The sequence below is a fragment of the Palaemon carinicauda genome, chromosome 19, assembly GCF_036898095.1.
Source record: "Palaemon carinicauda isolate YSFRI2023 chromosome 19, ASM3689809v2, whole genome shotgun sequence".
Taxonomy (NCBI): Eukaryota; Metazoa; Arthropoda; class Malacostraca; order Decapoda; family Palaemonidae; genus Palaemon; species Palaemon carinicauda.
Window position 1 is genome coordinate 13,298,419 of NC_090743.1, and position 20,089 is coordinate 13,318,507.

The following is a 20,089-nucleotide window of genomic DNA, read 5'->3' on the forward strand; positions in this document are numbered from 1 at the left end:
GCCTATGCTAACATTTGGAAAGTGACTTTAAGGGTAGACTCAAGAGATTGATATGCTAACATTTGGAAGGTGACTTTAAGGGTAGACTCAAGAGATTGATATGCTAACATTTGGAAAGTGACTTTAAGGGTAGACTCAAGAGATGGATATGCTAACATTTGGAAAGTGACTTTAAGGGTAGACTCAAGAGATGGGTATGCTAACATTTGGAAAGTGACTTTAAGGGTAGACTCAAGAGATGGATATGCTAACATTTGGAAAGTGACTTTAAGGGTAGACTCAAGAGATGGATATGCTAACATTTGGAAAGTGACTTTAAGGGTAGACTCAAGAGATGGATATGCTAACATTTGGAAAGTGACTTTAAGGGTAGACTCAAGAGATTGATATGCTAACATTTGGAAAGTGACTTTAAGGGTAGACTCAAGAGATGGATATGCTAACATTTGGAAAGTGACTTTAAGGGTAGACTCAAGAGATGGATATGCTAACATTTGGAAAGTGACTTTAAGGGTAGACTCAAGAGATGGATATGCTAACATTTGGAAAGTGACTTTAAGGGTAGACTCAAGAGATGGATATGCTAACATTTGGAAAGTGACTTTAAGGGTAGACTCAAGAAATGGATACGCTAACATTTGGAAATTTTACCTTTGATTTACCGATGTTTAACAGCCATATACAGTACACCAAACCTTAATCAAATTGCGAGTTTCATACTAATTCTAATTGTTTGTATGTTTGCTTTCCCACGTATGGTAAGCTACATGGCGATAAACTTGAACAGATAAAACTTCGCATTTACCTAACTAATGTTTACATCATCTCTACCTACAGAAGTTGTCCATTAACTACATGCTAACCTTTTCTTCTCAAAATATCTTCTCTCTTGCTTTGTTTAAATCTTATCTCTTGTTTTGTTAAAAATATCATCTCTGTCTTTCCAAAAATCTTCTCTCTTGTCTTGCCAAAAATCTTCTCTCTTTTCCTGTCAAAAACTTCTCTTTTGTCCTGTCATAAATCTTCTCTCTTGTCCTGTCATAAATCTTCTCTCTTGTCCTGTCAAAAATCTTCTCTCTTGTCTTGCCAAAAATCTTATATCTTGTCTTGCCAAAAATCTTATATCTTGTCTTGCCAAAAATCTTACCTTATCTCTCGACTTGCCATAAAATCTTATCTTATATCTTGTCTTGCCATAAAATCTTATCTTATATCTTGTCTTGCCAAAAATCTTATATTATTTCTTGTCTTGCCAAAAAATCTTATCTCCTGTCTTGCCAAAAACCTTGTCTTGTCAAAAATCTTATCTCCTGTCTTGTCAAAAATCTATCTCAAGTCTTGTCAAAAATATTATCTCAAGTCTTGTCAAAAATCTTATCTCAAGTCTTGTCAAAAATCTTATCTCAAGTCTTGTCAAAAATATTATCTCAAGTCTTGTCAAAAATATTATCTCAAGTCTTGTCAAAAATATTATCTCAAGTCTTGTCAAAAATATTATCTCAAGTCTTGTCAAAAATCTTATCTCAAGTCTTGTCAAAAATCTTATCTCAAGTCTTGTCAAAAATCTTATCTCAAGTCTTGTCAAAAATCTTATCTCAAGTCTTGTCAAAAATCTTATCTCAAGTCTTGTCAAAAACCTTATCTCTTGTCTCGTCAAAAGTCTTATCGCTCACTAACACCAAAATTTAATTCAATCCTTCGGGTGCCAGGTCATCTTAACGAGAATTATGTGAAGTAACGGCGGAAGACTTAAGTGGAAATATTTCGTATTAATGAAGCAATAAATACCGAAAATCGTGTATATTAATTCCTTCATGTAGCCTATTAAGTAAAATAAAGACTTCTATTTCTGCGAGATTCAAGTGATGAGGATCGAAAATCCTTGTATAATTCACAGAGGAGCAAATAAAGTATAATAACATCAAAAAGCAATGTTAACTTCAAGAATATTTGCAATCCTTTACAACATGAACTTGGCAAAACTCCTTTGATCTTTTACCAGTATAGAAAGCTACTCGTATAGTAATACTTCGTAGTGCCAACACAAAAATTCTTTACAGCATGCCTAGTCAAACATAAAGTAAGTTTCTGCTTTTCCCTCTTCCCCCAAGACTTTTTGGGAGGAGCAGGTCTAATTGGCCTATCCTGAATATGACATTTCATTTAAACCCTTCAATTCCAAAATAGCTCTTCCCTTAAACACTTATAGGCCTACCATATAATTGAACGTTTTCCTTATTTGTTCTCAAATATCTTTATCTTGAACAATGACCCAACCTCTCCGAAGTAAAAAAAAAAAAATGAACAAACGGCGGCAATATCCAAGACAAGAAAGAGGGTAAGCTCAAGTGCATTTGAAGGACACCATTATTTGAAACTTCTAGCCATTGGACAAAACCAGTTTGAGTTGCTAAATGTGCACTACTCCTATTGCTCTTATCCTTCAATACGGTTTTCAGATGCTAAATAACATCAACAACAACAACAATATAATAATAATAATAATAATAATAATAATAATAATTTACGGTGACATTTACGAATGTGATGTTGATAGAAGAGGTCGTTCAAGGGAGTAGCCCGAGATGGAAATGAAGAGAAAGCGAATAGTTTTCATTTCAGGCTTTTATCATTACTTTTCCACAACACAAGTTGTGGTTTGGAAAGAATATGAGAAGAAAGTATTAGTGCAAGCGAAATTATTTGTCATCTCATAGAACTTGATCATTTTAAAAAACAAAGATAAATAAAATTGAACTTGTATTTCTACAACCATTCGCATGGACCGTTCGGTACACGTAAGGTTCTGGATTTATTGGCTGATGTTTTAGCGCATGCCTCATGCAGCAGTGGCCTGCCACACACACAACGGCCAACACATTACGATAACGATAACCCAGTGTGCCGCGCCTAGACACCAACTTTCTGCAATAAATAAGTGTGGTTACTATCAAAGTTTTAAATAGATTGTCTGCATTCTAGCACCGTATTCGTTGTACTTTTTCTAACGCGATTGCATTGCTGGTTTATCAACATGACTGAAAACAGCATTGCTAAGAGTGTATTATCTGACTTGGATGCAGAACTCAATCCCCTTGTGAGAAAAAATGTTGAAATCGTCACCAGTTTTATAGAAAAACTTCAAAAAGTATTTAGTCGTACTTCAGAAACTCTCAAGCCTTTCCGTGGAAGTTCTATTATGCACGGAGGGAGTGCGTATGAAAGTTAGGCTGTTAAGGAAAAGGTGGATTTTGATATCATTATAGTGTTGGGTGAGCCTCTAGCAAGTGAGAATTTTGTCATAGAGAGAGATTATAATAGTGGATTTTTCACCTTATTTTGGGAATCGACTGATACTATGCGCCTAGCGGGGAGGCACACATGGCCTCATAAATCTAAGAAGAACATACAGCTTGGTAATTTTTGGGACAACCCTTCCTATCTTGCTGCGGCAAAGTTACAGAAAGCCCTATTCAATCATCTAGAAAAGCGTATACCAACCATCAAAATTCCCAATGCTGAAGTAAGATGTCGACCAGGATTAGCTTCACTTGATGTTGAGATTGAAGAGGCAGATGGCCACAAAATCTCGATAGATTTGGCGCCGCAGATTGCTTGTCGTTCATGGGGACAGTGTCCAGACCAGAAGTTATTAGGAGAACTCCCTCTGTCGTTGAGGCGTTACATTGATACACTGAATAAAAACCATTCTCCTGTCATGTTTTTCTCCCCCTGTGTCCCTACAAGGCACCAACGGGGACCTAAAGGTAGCTATCTCTGTAACGTCTCATTCTCGCAGCTAGAAAAGAAGTTTCTCACTTCAAATACTCAAATTAGGGACATGGTACGCCTGGTGAAGTTCGTGGCCGATCGACTGGAATGGAAAGAAAAGTATGCTCTCAAATCATTTTATATAAAACGAGTCGCCATTAAGTACAGCGATGACTTGCAGATACTCGAACTCTGGGATGGTTACAAAGCAATTTTGAGTTTTATAATGGACGAGTTGCTGACCGGAACCATCGATGGGTATTTTGTGAAGAACCAAGAAACCTACCGTCAGAAACCAGAGAAAATTCAGGAATTCCGAAAGGCAATATCTGCAGTCTTGAGACTTTCAGCTACTCAGATAAAATACCTTTCAAAGGCTGTAAGTAATAAATGTTTTTTTTTTTCTTTTTTTAAACACTTATCAAGCTTGAGACTTAGTACGTCTGTAATTCGTGCGACATAAATTTAACTATGGTATGCCTACTTCTGAACATTTAGCAGCAAACTATATATTTACATATTTTTAAGGCAATTATGATATTTTTCATGCATATAAATCTAAGGTGAATATAAACTTTGATCATAATGTTTCATTATTTAGAAACACGCCCCCAAAATACTCAATTTCTTTCTTTCAATCAGGACCTTTAGGCTTACTCTCCACTGCGCAGCCAAACTGTATCCTAACAGTCTACGTCTCCACCACTGCAAATTGGGAAATGTAACCCATCATTGCGATCTGATTGTTTTTTTTTTTCAAACTAAATAGTGATTTGAATTTCCATTGGAATTGTGTATAGAATGAAGAATTAATTTTTACTGACCTTAAAAATGTTAGAGGTCACACTTATTAGTTAGGTTGCCTTGGTGTTAGGTTTTAAGTATTGCAAAACTTTGGAGTCGAATCATTGATTTTGATATTTGTTAATTCTAAAAGTAGTGTACTACTCCCCTATGTGGGACAGTGAATTAGGAAATGTATATTGTAATACCATTTATATCTTCGTATCTAAGGTACTTGAAGGCCAAGGAAGATTTTCCTATTATACAATCCTCTGATGAGTGACGAGGTTTGTTTTATTCACTCGAGTCTTCATTTTTAGTGTGTAAGTTGAATAAAGTTCCATTTATGTTTAAGTGTGCAGTTTGAATAGGGTAGAGCATTGCATTCAATAAGTCTACTGTTGTTTGAGTTAAATATAATAGTTTCTGGGTTCGTTCTTGTCAATCTCGAGTCACAAATAAACAAACACTTGTGTAGACATCTGTCCGTTGCTCGCTTGGTATTTTTTTATATCAATAGAAATAAAGAATTCTTCATTCTAATTATCTGCCATTTACATGTTCCTGTACAATTATTATATAGAAATGTAAGAGTTACTTAATTTTCCTCATCTACACCAAAATTAACACCATTTTATTTTAGGCGCATAATAGCTATCTACTCAACATTGGTCACATTATCACATCACCCAAAGTTCGTCTGCCAATGTGGAATCACCGTTAAATTCTCTCTCTCTCTCTCTCTCTCTCTCTCTCTCTCTCTCTCTCTCTCTCTCTCTCTCTCTCTCTCTCTCTCTCTCTCTCTGACAAGAAAAAGAATGAATCGGGAGGAAACCGGCAATACCCAAAAGGAAGTAACGTCTTTTTTTTTTTACTTTACCAATGTGCTGTATTGGGAGTTGTCGCGAATCCCAAATGGAAACCGCCAGTCACTTAATTTCACTCCCCCTTATACTGTAGACTATTCATATAATGTTTTAAGTTAACATAATGGCATGTGGCCTCAGCTAGTATGATTGTTTGTGACTCCCACCACTACCCTGGCAGTTGGACCAAGGTCATGAGTATACCATGGACATGAGATTGGGGTGGGCCGAGCTGCTGGTATTGATTAATACCATTAGTAACGGACACACCGGAGGTTCAACCACACACGAGCTCTTTACACACAGGTTACATTTGGCAATTGGGACATCACCCCAAAAACATTTTTTTTCTTTTAATGTGATTTTAACATAAATGCCATCAACATTTCAACATTAATCTTATTCATGCTAGACAACAGGAAATACAGAGCTGCCTCTTGGCTAATGCAAATAATTCAAAATAAGCATTAACACTTACAAATGACCACCATTGATTAATTTCATAGTAAAATATGACGTGAATTTATATATATATATATATATATATATATATACGTATATATATATATATATATATATATATATATATATATAAGTATATATATATATATATATATATATATATATATATATATATAAAAGTATATATATATATATATATAAGTATATATATATATATATATATATATATATATATATATATATAGCCTATATATATATATACATATATATATATATATATATATATATATATATATATATATATACATATATATATATATATATATATATATATATATATATACAATATATATGTTATATATATATATATATATATATATATATATATATATATATATATATATATGTATATATATATATATATATATATAGAGAGAGAGAGAGAGAGAGAGAGAGAGAGAGAGAGAGAGAGAGAGACTGTGTGTTTTTTTATATTCCTGTCGATTCGAACGAGCACAAGACTGGATGAACCACCCAGCTCCATTAATTGTAAGTAGAGATAAAACTGAATTCAGTCCGGACTGCAGGTCCCACTAGATGCTACACAAATCTTACCTATATTCAACAACTGAATCCCTTCAAATAATTTCCACGGACATCGAGATGAATTTAAATGTTCACTAGCTTCAAGGTCATGCTGATACTTTGAGTTCTAAGAATTTCTGTTTTGCAAACAAGATTATTTATTATTAGAAGGTTCTTCAGATAAATTGTTCAGTCATTGTTACTGGTGTCACATGTAAAGGGGTATTATGGGGTTATTCTTAAAGAATAGAAAGATAACCAAACAACCAGCCAGCGTACGTGATCTGCTGTTAAGTGTCGATGAGAACATACGACTATCTTGAGATTACTTTATCTTGGTGCTGGTTTTGATACACTTTTGCATGGACTGCTACTCATGATTTGCTGTCCATCGGTAATGAAGAGCAAGCTTTTGAGTATTTAAAATATTATTTGGTTTAGAGAAACTACGGGTTACGAATCTGAAACTCAGCCCAATCTTATACTGTACCTACACCATAGGTCTAGCATTAGTGCTTCATATTAGGCATGAAATGCAGTTTTTTTAAACAACTAAAAATTCAGTAAAATAGAAGACAAACTAAAACTTGGGTGTCATCCGAATGGATGGTTTCAGTTCCATCAGAATAGATGCTCACCAGAACGTCAGCCGGGCAAGCCCAACCCCCCACTGTGGTGCCCTACCACAGCAGTAGCCTCCCCAGTAAACAGCTTAAACTCACGGCCCTGGGCGGGGATCGATCTCTTGCCACGCGAATGCGAGGCAAACACGTTACCACTGTACTAGCCAAGCGGCTATTCATGACCTGTTTGACTTAATTTGTGTGTGCTCAAATAATGTTGTAAGAAACTGGATATCTCCTTAGAAACATTGCTTTTTTATTTTTTGATAAATATTATTTAAAGAAATTAGTGATTAATGTTATTACCAGGACTGACTACTGTGCATCTGCTACAATCTACCCAAAGTCCATCTTAAATAAGTACAATACGTAATAAACAGGAGCAAGACTGATAAAAGGCTATCCGGACAAGATCACACAGGACATTATCCCACAAAGTAAAAAGTGGACAAAATCACACGGTAGGTTACAATAAATTTAGCGATGTTTTTAAGGTTTCGAAGTTTTTTATTTGTAAAATAATATATATTATGCAATACATTTAAATTTTCAGCACACATTAAAAGAACTTATCTGCCATTTATATGATTTATTCCAGTTGTTTTATCCATGTTTGAGAACTGCAGGATAATTGTGTTTTTGCTCTTATTAACTGTTCATGAACTTGCACATCAACATGAAGTGGTTCATTAATATGTATTATTATGCTATGCCACAAATAATAAAACATTAAAATTATTGTTTATTTTATTGTAGCCTACTGTGGAATTTTGTTCTAGATTCGATAAAAGGTGTCCCACTCCGAAAGGAGTGCCCCTATACTAATTGAATTACACTGACTGTCTATTGAAATTACAATACAGTCTAAGGACTATATGCATATAAACTCAAGTATTCCGACCTCGGACGTCCAAAATATCTAAGAGAATTGCTACACATTGTACATCCAACGAATCGTGTAGACTATAAAGATTTAAATTATGGGAGCTACGATCTATATCTACTGCATGTTCTAGAGCTTTTAAACATCCGGTCCCAAGACCATACAAGCTCTTACTAGATATACGAAATGATGAAGATAGGGCTTTCAAGAATAAATGAAGGACTTTTTTTAAGTGCTTCGATAATATGAATTTGACAACGCAGAATACGCTGTGTGATACTCTATGTACCTAAGAATGTATACGACAAACAGGTCTTGTAGAGCGTAGGGTTCTCCTATATGATAAAACCAGGAAAGCTGCCCTTCAATGAATATACAGCAAGTATTAATATACACAGGCACTTAATGCAATTGCTAGGGCCAGATTCTTTGATTTCACACAATTTTATAGTCTTTGCGTAAAATTATGCTCCGTATTACTCACGGGTACTTTAATGTTCACTATAGGAATTATCGAAAAGACTAATGTTCAAGAAATAAAATTAAAATTGTCTTTTTATGTAAATGAAAAAATATCCAACTGAAGCCCATAACTGCATAAGAAGGAAGTTGTTTCGTCCATAGGTGTAGATCAATCTTTCGAATACATGAACCACTACTTGATTGGCAGAAATTACAGTGTGAAAATTGGAAACTCTTATTCATCATATGAACCTTTAAACAGAGGCGTACCTCAGGGAAGTGTACTTGGCCCAATCTTATTCTGCATCTATACCATTGGTCTATCAAAAATGCTAAAGGCATGGTGTGAAGTTCAAACTATATGCGGATGATACACAATTTTACTTCTCCATAAATAATATAGACGACACAACAAACTCTAAACCGAATCCTTGATAGTGTTAGAGAATGGATGATAATCAAACAACTAAAAGTGAATGAGAACAAAACTGAGTTTATGGTGGTAGGAAAGAAAAACAGCATAAAAAACTTAGGTGATATTCCAATAAAAATAAATAACGACTCGGTCCCGATATCTAGTATAGTTCGTTATCTGGGCGTTATCATCCCAGAAACATTGCTTTTATAAGATAAAAAGTGCCTGAACTAATGTTCTGTAAAGAAACTCGTGATAAACTGTGTTATTACCATGATTGACTACTGTAATTCCATCTAATACAATCTACCATAAGTACAACTAAAGAAATTGCAAAACATAATAAACAGAGGAACAAGACTGATAAAAGGTGTCCCACCCAGAGAAAGCATCACTCCTCGACTAATGGATTTACACTGGCTGTGGCTGCCGATTAAAGCGAGAATTTAATTTAAAATATGTACAATAACCCACAAATTTATCAGAACCGGTCGTCCAAAATACTTAAGAGAACTGCTACACATTGTACAGCCAACAAAGCGTGTTGACACGAGAATATTTACAGACGGTTTCAAACTATTGGAACTGATAATGTCTACTGTGGGCTCTAGAGCCCTTAAATATGCGGTCCGAGACTACACACAGGCTCCCGCGAGACATCCGAATGACTGAGGATATTAAAGCTTTTAGGAAGAAACTGGGGACTTTCTTATTCTATGAATCCTTCGATAATGACAATTTAACAGTAAGCTTGTAATACTCGATGTGAAATGTTAAATGCTCTCGAATGAACAAAACGACTGTGGAGGTCCTGTAGAGAGTAGGGTTCCCCTGCTGTACAGGCCCGGAAAAGCAGCCCTTAAAGTAAAAAGTCATATAAAAATTTTTTTACCACTAATCCGTCCCCTACAATGGACACTCAAACTCGTACCACATGGTGCCTTTTGATGTAAAAATAGGAAAATTTTACAGAAACCTATACATTAAATTTTTGAAAGCAAGAAAATTATTTTTTTATTAATCACATTGTACCAAACTTTGATTCACATCAGCCAACCCACACTACACAATCATAGAAGAATTAATACATTATCATCTTTTTGAAACTAGCCCTTAAATATGAGACCCTGTAAGAATCAGAGAATATATCCTACCAACCGACGTGAACACCCTAATTGTTAATAAAAACATTACGCACTCGCTAAATAAAAATTGATCGACACCAACTTCATAGGGTATCCTACAACCCAAATGCTATGTGCATTAGATAAAATACTTGGGGACTGGTATATGTACTTGCTACATTCTGGATACACCACGGACACACTTAGACATTTGGATCTACGACAGAACCCAATGATCAATAGCCTATTCGTGTGGAAATTAAAATCATATACCAGACACTAGCATGAAGCAGGTATATGGAACATGCGAAAGTGAAGTAAATTAATTTGGTTATAATGACTAACAACAAAACAAGATTCAAATTTTTTTCCAGACGGGTTCATCACCAAAAGATCCGAGAGAAAAAAAAAAGTTACGGAAATAACTTGCTTTTCCTGGCACTTGAGAAGCTACCATTCATTAACTGAAAATCAATACCTAGCCAGTTTCAGGTGACGTGTTATTAGTCCGACCACCATTGTTAATAGAGAACACGAAAGTTTAGTCATGAAGAAAGTATCGTCTTATAACGAATGAAGTATGACAGTGCGGTGAGTTCTTTTCTTCTGGCAAAAATAACCATCTGTTACAAGTATTGTAATATACCAAAATTGTTGAAAAAAAAAGAGAAATATCCAGCGTAAAAAGGTGAAGAAATCTCAAAGACGTATCTACGAGGTGTTCTTAGAGATAACGTCCACATAATGGATTTCGAAGAGAAAATAACATAAAAATAACGAATAAACAACTAGGAAAATCTTAAATTCCACATGGATGAACGACTGTCTAATAATTTAGGAAGTACATCCATGCAATAATACACAGTTTTGCGTAATGCCCGTAACATTGTGAATCTAATTAAAAAAATAATAATAACTTCAATTCAAAAGTGCGAAGAATGAATCAACATAATTGAACCTGTTGCCACAAAGAAGAGGATGTCTAAGCAGAAAAAAAAAGAAATTTGTCACATTCAAAAGTAGACCGATAATGTTAACAAAACTACTGCCAATGAAAATATTACCGGAAAATTTTGCCTTTAGATTTCGCCAATAATTAGACAATTCGCTGTACTAGTCTTCTAAAGCAACCATTTTCCTTTGGCTTCCCCTTAATTCTTTTTAATACAAAATATCAAAAACTTCTTTAATCGAAAAAAGCTAACTTATAAACCAGACGAGGTGAGTTAGAATGCTTTAACTGTTCAAGTGCATAACAAAATACCGTGTGGGAGTTACCCAATTTTCAATTATGGTTATTTATCCTCCTGTCCCTTATGTCTCCACAAAAAACGATTTTTATGGTATTCGACTCTAAGAGTCAAACAATGTTCTGAAATCTATCCAAGAATTCTCTATTCATTTCTCCATTCAGGCTTTGAAAACCAGAAATGTATTAGCGACAATCACGTAACCATTGTGAAATTCTATACAAATTGCTATATTGAAAATATAAGTATGAACATACGAATTGTAACTACATTCTTATTTCAAGTTACCTTGAACTAATTATTTTAATCATTTGAACGCAAAGATAACAGTTTCACAAACCCTTATCTCAGTATCAGGCAAGTTGCAGTTCTTAAAGAAAGGCTTAGCGAGAACGTACAGTACATTCCTTTAGTTCTCACAACTATCATTTAACCTCAGTTAATGACGTACCAGTGTTGGCCTTTTTCGTTGACAAGGTTATAATTTTCTTATGTCACATCTTGATAAAAGTCAGGACAAGGTCCACCCATTATACCAAAGAGGGACATGAAGGTTCTTGCAGAGAATGTGGTCTATATCTATTAAACAATGAGTAAAACTCACCAACTGAATTGAAATGATAATTCTCACGGCGTACAGGAAAGGTCAGTACGTCTTGTTGGCAACACTTCAGATATCTGAAACAAATATAAATTTTATATTACAGACCGATCATGCAAAGGTTAAGTATCGGATGTCAATAACAAAATCATCATGGGAGAAAAATTATCAAATACACTATAGGGTATGGAAATAATTAAGAAAAAAGTATTACCAATTATAACCCGTAGCTGCAACTGGGTAAATAAATTGAAAGATATTCCTTGTCTAATTATCGTCTTTCAAAACAAATAACATTTCGCTAAACGTTATCACTTTAAATAACAAATCTCACAATATCACGCCACGACGGACAACTTGCAAATGTCGAAAATATTCCTCCAATTAGCCAATGATGATGGCAGCGGGATGTGCTATCCCCCATAGGGACTCTTTAGTCAGTTGTTGAATTAATGCCGCTAGATGGCAGTAATATACAAGATGTTTAAAAAAAATGATTTTTTATTAGGTTTATACTTCCTTTATTTTACTTTAAGGGCTACTCTTCTCGTCCTGTACTGCAGGGGAACCTTACTCTCTATAGGACTTTTCATAATTCATTTTATCATAAACAATCCAAGGCATAAATCACCACTTTGCCAAGTTGTTGCCTTTTGCTTACAAATAGATTTATGCATCAAATAGCTTCTTTATATTCACATGCCTTTTCTGAGTGGGGAAACCTTAACAGGGTGAAAGGGTTTGCGTATCGCCATGATCAGCAAAGCTCTAATTGTCAGGGACACTCATATTAGGTTGGTTTGCTGTGAGCGATCAGACAAAAGTTTTCCACCGTCACCAATCTGCAATGGCCAGCGTGGTGATAAAAACTAGCTAAACCCCAGACATGAATAAAAACATGCCAGAGCCTTTGTCTTGCAATGGACTAGAAACGGCTGTATTTGTTGTTGTTGCATATTCACATGATTCATATTCTATACTGGTGTAAATTGTCTCAGTAACTAAAACCTCATGAATATTCCTATCTGATGTGACCTTACTGACGTGAACATATGTAAAACGAACTGCTTTATCAATAATGCACATATCAATGATAACTAGTTGCAATCAGCACTACCCATAAGCAGTATATATATATATATATATATATATATATATGTATCTCTCTCTCTCTCTCTCTCTCTCTCTCTCTCTCTCTCTCTCTCTCATATATATATATATATATGTGTGTGTGTGTGTGTGTAATGTGTTTAATATGAGTTACATATGATTAGTCAGTACGTTTTTTCATCATTATAAACGGTTGTCGATTGTCGTTTAGTCAGGATTTCTTAATGTACATTATCCCGAAAGATTCGTTAAGTCTGTTAAAGATAGTTTATACATTAATATGAACGTATGGAAAATATTCATAATTGATACATTAATTGCACTCTAAGAGTTGAGTCTGTTATATGTGGGATCGAATCCTTCTCGGGAAAATGAAAGCTCTTTCTTCTATTCCTCACTTGTCTGTCGGTTACCACAGTGTCATTGACCATATGCATTGTGACGCTATATTACGAAAACAAACCAACTAGATCTAGGATTTTTATAGCCCAAAATCCACATATCCAATCTAGGACGAGGATATGAATGATAGACTACGTATAGGCCTACAGGGTAATCACTTTTTTTAATTTTTCAGATTGTCAGTTTCTTAATGGTATTATGAAATATGATAGTTATTCGTAAAAATATTATTATTATTATTATTATTATTATTATTGCTGTTGTTGTTGTTGTTGTTGTTGTTGTTGTCAGGCAGCTTAACAAGATCACTAAGTACCACGTCAAGACTTTTTAAAGGGATGCTTAGAAAGATTTGTTCTTTAATGTGAGGTGAACAATACAGGCAGGTAAACTTAAAGAAGCTTAACATGTATGTAGGTACAGAACAGATGGAACAGATGAGGGAAAAAATGGTAGAAAATAGTCTGCTAAGGGTCGAAGAACACCCCCAAAGAGATTTTAGTACCATCTATAGTGAGCTGCATAAGATATGCTGTCACCAGTACTTCTTAACACCAGAGAACTAGCAGTTTTGTTATTGATTGAGCCGGCCTTCAAATCCCTACTGAGAGAGAGAGAGAGAGAGAGAGAGAGAGAGAGAGAGAGAGAGAGAGAGAGAGATTAAACCAATCTGCTTCCCAATATTTTCCGAGAGATAAGCTATTCCTATTGCAGATTCCTCAAAAGTCATAAGACCAGCCAATTATTTGAATTTTAACAACTAAAATGACACACACACATACACACACATACACACACACACACACACACACATATATATATATATATATATATATATATATATATATATATATATCACACACAATAGCAAATGCAACCGTTTCTAGTACACTGCAGGACAAAGGCCTCAGACATGTTAACTTTTAATTCATGTCTTGGGTTAGGCCAGATTTCATCACCACGCTGTCCAGCGCGGATTGGTGATGGTGGGAGATTTCCGTCTGTTCGCTCGCAGCAAATCCTGACTATACTCATTTTATTTTAATAAAGTGCATTTGCACTGACTCGTAGGTGTGTCCTTTTAGTTCGGATTGGTTAAAATGATTTTGGTTAGAATTATTTTGCCCAGCCAATCAGCTATTAGGAAACTTTTCCGATCTAAAGGGGCACCCATGAGAGTCAGTGCAAATGTGCCTCATCAAAAATAATTGAGTACAGTATAATATAGCTTTGCTGATCATGATGATACGCAAACCCTTTCACCACGTTAAGTTAATGCCACCCAGGAATATATATATATATATATATATATATATATACATATATATATATATATATATATATGTATATATATATATACTTTTTTTTCCTTTTTACGGGTCTGTTCAGGCGGGCCTTGGTGTGTAAAAAATAATTTCTTTCCAGTTAATATTTTGCTCTGTATCTTATCAGTTATTTCGCTAGCATTTGTAGTCAGGCTTAATAGTTATATATATATATATATATATATATGTGTATATATATATATATATATATATATATATATATATATATATACTATTACTTTTGTTATGATAGTTAAACTTGGCACGTTACTTTTATGAAGAGGTTGTTGATCATACCTCTAAGAAATGTCACTAGGCTTGTTTCTTTTTATAAAAAGCATTTTTTCCAGGACAACCAGACCTCCATTAAAAGCATCCCCAGTCAACACTTCCATAGTTATAGCATTCAAGCGAAGAGGACCACCCAACAAACAGAAAACTTCAATTGAGATACTCCGCACGAAAAGGAATACTTCTTTTAGAACATGCTCACGGGCAGCAGGCTATCCTGATTTAAAAAGGACTGTATATATATTTCTTGTGTTGTGTAATTCTTGGTGCGTGATAAAATAGTCTGTGACTAATAGTGCGAAGTGCTGTTTATGTACAAATGTAAATGTACTATTTTCAATGTCAATAAGTTTTATTTCTATTTGACTTAGATTAATTATCATTTATAGGGTTGTGTATTATAAAATGTATAGAATAGATGATCAACGTTGGAGTTTGCTTCATTCTTCTGTCTTCTTAATATATATATATATATATATATATATATATATATATATATATATATATATCACATTATGTTTAAGGTAAATTTGCGTCAATAATTATTCATGAAAATGTCAAGTCTAAGAAATAGACTTGACAAAATATGGAATGCTCAAAGGATCACTATACAGTACGGCAGCGGGGATTGTTATCGATGTTTTTGTATTTGAACCATCCATTGATTAGCAGACTGGCGGTGTAGCGTGTTTATTTGAAGAAAGTGACTACCCAACTATCCAGTAATTCCATTTAGTTCATATATATAATGGGTTCTTAGACGATCAAGATTTATAATGCAATACTTTTTTTACCACAGTATCATTTTGTGTTGATATTATGAAGAAGCCTCTAAAATGTTTTTTAAACGATCAAAGTTTTTGGGGAGAATACCATATGTTGAATTTGCACGGTTCATCTATATGCGTCTATGATTAGTAGTTAGAACAAAAGAAAGATTTATATGAATGCTCTGCTAAATAGAAACACAATAGTTAACATAAAAAGGAAAATAATCTTATATTACGTTGAATTGAAATCCATACTTAAAGAATTGTCTTTTACAGTTAATGGAGAGCCAGTCTAAAAACAAAAGGATTAATCTTCAAAGGACAAATACCTAGTTCCATGTCACCGCGTCGCTCACTCCACATCGCTATGATGTGGGCCTAATACAAATGTGTAAGTGCAAAGCATAGCTGCAGCCTACAAAAAGTTTATTGTCATTAGTTACCTACTACACGGACATTATAGCTTACATACTTTTAATTCTAACTTCTATAGCCTGTTTAATATATGGGACAATTAAACATCATTACTCGGTGATTCTAATTTCCTTAATTTTTAAACTATTAATTCTATACATATAACTAAATGCGAATTCTATACAGATAACTAAATACGATATTGCATCTGCCTGTCTGCACAACTTTCAATGTCTAAAATTTTCATTCCCGTTTCTATAGATTTCCTTTAAATCTTATCTTCAATACTTTGACAGCTTCATTAGTATCAAGTTCACACTCATAGCCTAATCCTCTGTCATTACAATTTATAAACCTCAACGTAGTAATTTTAATTTCTCTCTTCAGGTCTTGCTTTCTGTAATATCCTACCTCTTCAATTTCAATATCATAATACGATAAGATTATTTCCAAACATTTCCCATAGGGTATGCTTGCTTGGCCTTTTATCATGTCGTTAACTAATCATTTAACAACCAATGTAATTGTCATATAAAAAAAACGCCACCTATTCATACTCAAGTCTATTCTTTACTGGTGATGCATGCCTGTATCTGCTATCAATTCCAATAAAGTGTAGGGCTAATTGCAATTTGTTAAAAATGCCTTTAATAATCTTGACAACATTGCCCATCATAATATTTGCAAAAGAATTAGGCAAACTACAATATCTGATTCGAGTATATTTTTTCTCTCCTGCAATACCAATTCTTTATTACTCTGTTAACGTCTTTTTACTCCCTAACATCTTACACCATATAGTATATTTGATTTTGATCCCTTTTTCTATTTCAATCCTTCTATTTACACTCAGCCACCCCTTTATTCTCTTCAACCTTTATTTGTGTCATTGTTAAAATCGTCAACGCCTGAGAAATGGGATTAAAAGTAAACTTTTTCTAAGATTTCCATAATTAGGTTATTGATTATGGCTTTCCCTAATTTCTCTCTCTCTCTCTCTCTCTCTCTCTCTCTCTCTCTCTCTCTCTCTCTCTCTCAAACTACCTCTTGAAATAAGAAAATGTAAAAAGTTAGCTTTGTATTATTCAAAAGGAAACTTAAGCAGTATTTTTAAAATTTTAATTGAATGTATATATATCCTAGATGTTTACAATCCAATTATTGTGAATTTTATGTAAATAATATATATTATGTAGCAGAATAACCATTTTATAATGGAATAAAGGTTTTTTACTTTGATTTTGACTCTCTCTCTCTCTCTCTCTCTCTCTCTCTCTCTCTCTCTCTCTCTCTCTCTCTCAAGTTGACCAGAATTTTAAAACTCCCGGAAGGGAAGAAGAAGAATTTGTTTTAGTTGACAGAAGACTGTAAACTGAGCATGCGCAAGCGTCTGCAGTTCGTCGGCCATATTAGATTTGTCTAGCATTAAAAGAGAGGTGAATATTACTGATCACCGTCATCTTTCCCATTTGTAAAAGTGTATTGTCACTTTTGGTTTGCTGTTAGGGTGATGGTATGTACCCAAATATCTGTGAATACTGTTGTCTCTTTTTCGAATATTGTTTCACCCAATACGACAAGGTCAATATTGTTTTGGTTGGTCTGGCGTTTGTTTATCCTGTGACGTATTGTTAAGGTCGAGTTATACATTGACACCTCACAAGTATATTTCTCATTAAATGTGCCGCTAAATAAAGAAAAATAGTAATTAGCAAGATAAATGCTTTTTATTAACAGTTAATTGATGACTAGGCTACTTAAAACTAGTGGGTGGCGCTTTTCAAAGGCCATACCTGTCTGTCATTAGCCGTACAGTATATACATTGACGGCGAAAATGTCACCATATTTAGGGAAATGAATAATGTATAGAGAATAAAAGGCTTGTTTTTCCATTATATACCGTTTCCCCAGTATGTTTTCCCCATACAAAACCCCGAGTTCCCATATATATATATATATTATATATATATATATATATATATATATATATATATATATATACAGTATATACATATATATATATATATATATATACAGCCTATATATATATATTTCTGAAACTATTCCGACAGGAACTAGTGTCATTTTCGAAGAGAACGGACTTTTCGTAGATTGAAGGAGTTTTTTTTCCCTAGGTTACATTACCATGTAATAAACTACAATAATACCGACTAGTGAATGCCATGCTATTTCCTGGCTACCTTCTGCATGCGCAATGTTGTTGATCCTTAAGGGAAAAAGGTAGGCGATTGAAATAGCATTTCTAAATAGGATTTTTCACACACCCTTCTTTTCAATTTGCATGACTTATTATTATTAATTACTAAGCTACAACCCTAGTTGGAAAAGCAGGTTGCTATAAGCCCGAGGGCTCCAACAGGGAAAATAGCTTGGTGAGGAAAGGAAATTAAGAAAAAGAAAATATTTTGAGAAGAGCAACAACATTAAAATAAATATCTCCTATACAGAATATAAAAACTAACAAAAGAACTGGAAGAATAGTGAGCCCTAGCAGGGGTGTATGTAGGATAGCGGCCCCTTGTATGTATGATTACGACCTACTTGCAATGTAAGGGGGGTTGCAGGGGGCCGTTGCCCCCCCCCCTACCCCCCATTAGGTAAGTAGGTAAGGACGCGGCTTGTAGGTTAGGTTAGGGGGAAAAGTTTAGGTTAGTTTATATCCATTTTTAATCCACACAGGAGGAACTGGCTTCTGATATACAAAGGCTCCCCCGATTGTACTCTAAAGCAAGAGAACTCTAACCCAAGACAGTGGAAGGCCATGGTACAGAGACTGTGAACTACCCGATATTAGAGAACAAAGATTTGAATTTGAAGTGTCTATCTCCTATAAGAGCTGCTTACCATAAAGTCTCTTCTACCCCTACAAAGATTAAAGTGGCCACTAAATAATTACAGTGTAGTAAGAAGAATTGTCTGGCAATATCAGTGTTGTCAGATGTATGAGGACAGAATATGCAAAGAATAGGCCAGACTATTTGGTGTGTGTTTGTAGGCAAAGTGAAAATGAACCGTAACCAGAGAGAAGGATCTAATGTATTACTGTTTGGCCAGTCAAAAGACCCAATAACTCAAGTGGTAGTAGCCTATCTCAACGGTTGGCTAGTGCCCTGGCCAACCTACTACCTTTTAACTGATTATAACAAATACTTATGTGGATTATGATATAGGGACAGTTATCAAACTATATTAGGGTAGGTTAGGTTAAGTGAACTTGAGATGGTTCTAATTAATTTTTTAACTGACCCAATCTCGTACAAATGCTGCTTTAATTTTATATAAATTACTAATTATTGCCCATATTAATTATCAATTTTTTTATTCCATTAGAACTAGGTTACCATTTGTAGTCTTTTTCAAAGTGACTATATTGAGCTTGTTCTGGTATCACCTGACCCTTTTCTTCCTCTGCATATTTAAACCCTTTGGATTTTAAATAAAGAGCTGATTGTAGTGCAAGCGGAGTAGTTAACTACCGGTGGTGTACAAGGGTGAGAAGTCCCACCCTACCAATTTGAAATTCCGGTTAATATATGATGTGCTAATTTGTAGCAAAATGGAAATTCCCGAAAAGAAGTGAACGAGGGCTAGCGGTATTATTATTGAACAACGGGAAAAGCTTTATTTTTAAAGAAATGGGGTTTTACATAGAAAAACTAATATTTTCTTTAAGAATTACCTTTATTTCCATTTCAAATAAGTAATTATTAAGAAATGTCTTAATATAACCCACAGTAATGTGGCCTACCCAGTGGGAACTAAATTTTTTGGGTGGGGTAAATTTACTGGGGAATCGAAAAGTAATGGTAAAATTACCCTTTTTATTTGGTGAAATTCTAGTTCCAGTTGGGACAACATTTTTACTAGAAAGAACAGTTTTTCCTGCAATAAATTAAGTTGTTTTTTAACTTATTTCAACCAAAAATAAAC

General features: G+C 34.3%; 2 protein-coding genes and 1 pseudogene across 4 annotated transcripts in view; 2 read left to right on the forward strand and 1 right to left on the reverse strand.

The window, feature by feature from the left end:
• Window positions 1-2: 2 nt before the first annotated feature.
• Window positions 3-638, reverse strand: LOC137658908 (uncharacterized). Its single transcript, XM_068394028.1, has one exon. It carries the CDS (start codon window positions 636-638, stop codon window positions 3-5), a length of 636 nt encoding a protein of 211 aa, XP_068250129.1.
• Window positions 639-2,860: 2,222 nt separating this feature from the next.
• LOC137658142 (uncharacterized) lies at window positions 2,861-5,916 on the forward strand (annotated as a pseudogene).
• A 10,177-nt stretch (window positions 5,917-16,093) lies between these two features.
• Window positions 16,094-20,089, forward strand: part of lark (RNA-binding protein lark) — a 64,135-nt gene continuing 60,139 nt past the window's right edge. Inside the window, exon 1 of one of the 3 annotated variants that reach the window (XM_068393169.1) lies at window positions 16,094-16,114. In XM_068393169.1, the coding sequence (XP_068249270.1) occupies window positions 16,111-16,114 (4 nt within the window). In that variant the 5' untranslated portion in view covers window positions 16,094-16,110. Of the gene's footprint in view, window positions 16,115-17,467; window positions 17,651-20,089 lie in introns of those variants that run through there. The other 2 variants (XM_068393171.1, XM_068393170.1) reach the window with 2 other exon arrangements.

What these genes read in the sequence shown, in the direction of transcription:
- LOC137658908 (XM_068394028.1), bottom strand. Translation starts at nt 638, where the DNA reads ATGTTAGCGTATCCATTTCTTGAGTCTACCCTTAAAGTCACTTTCCAA.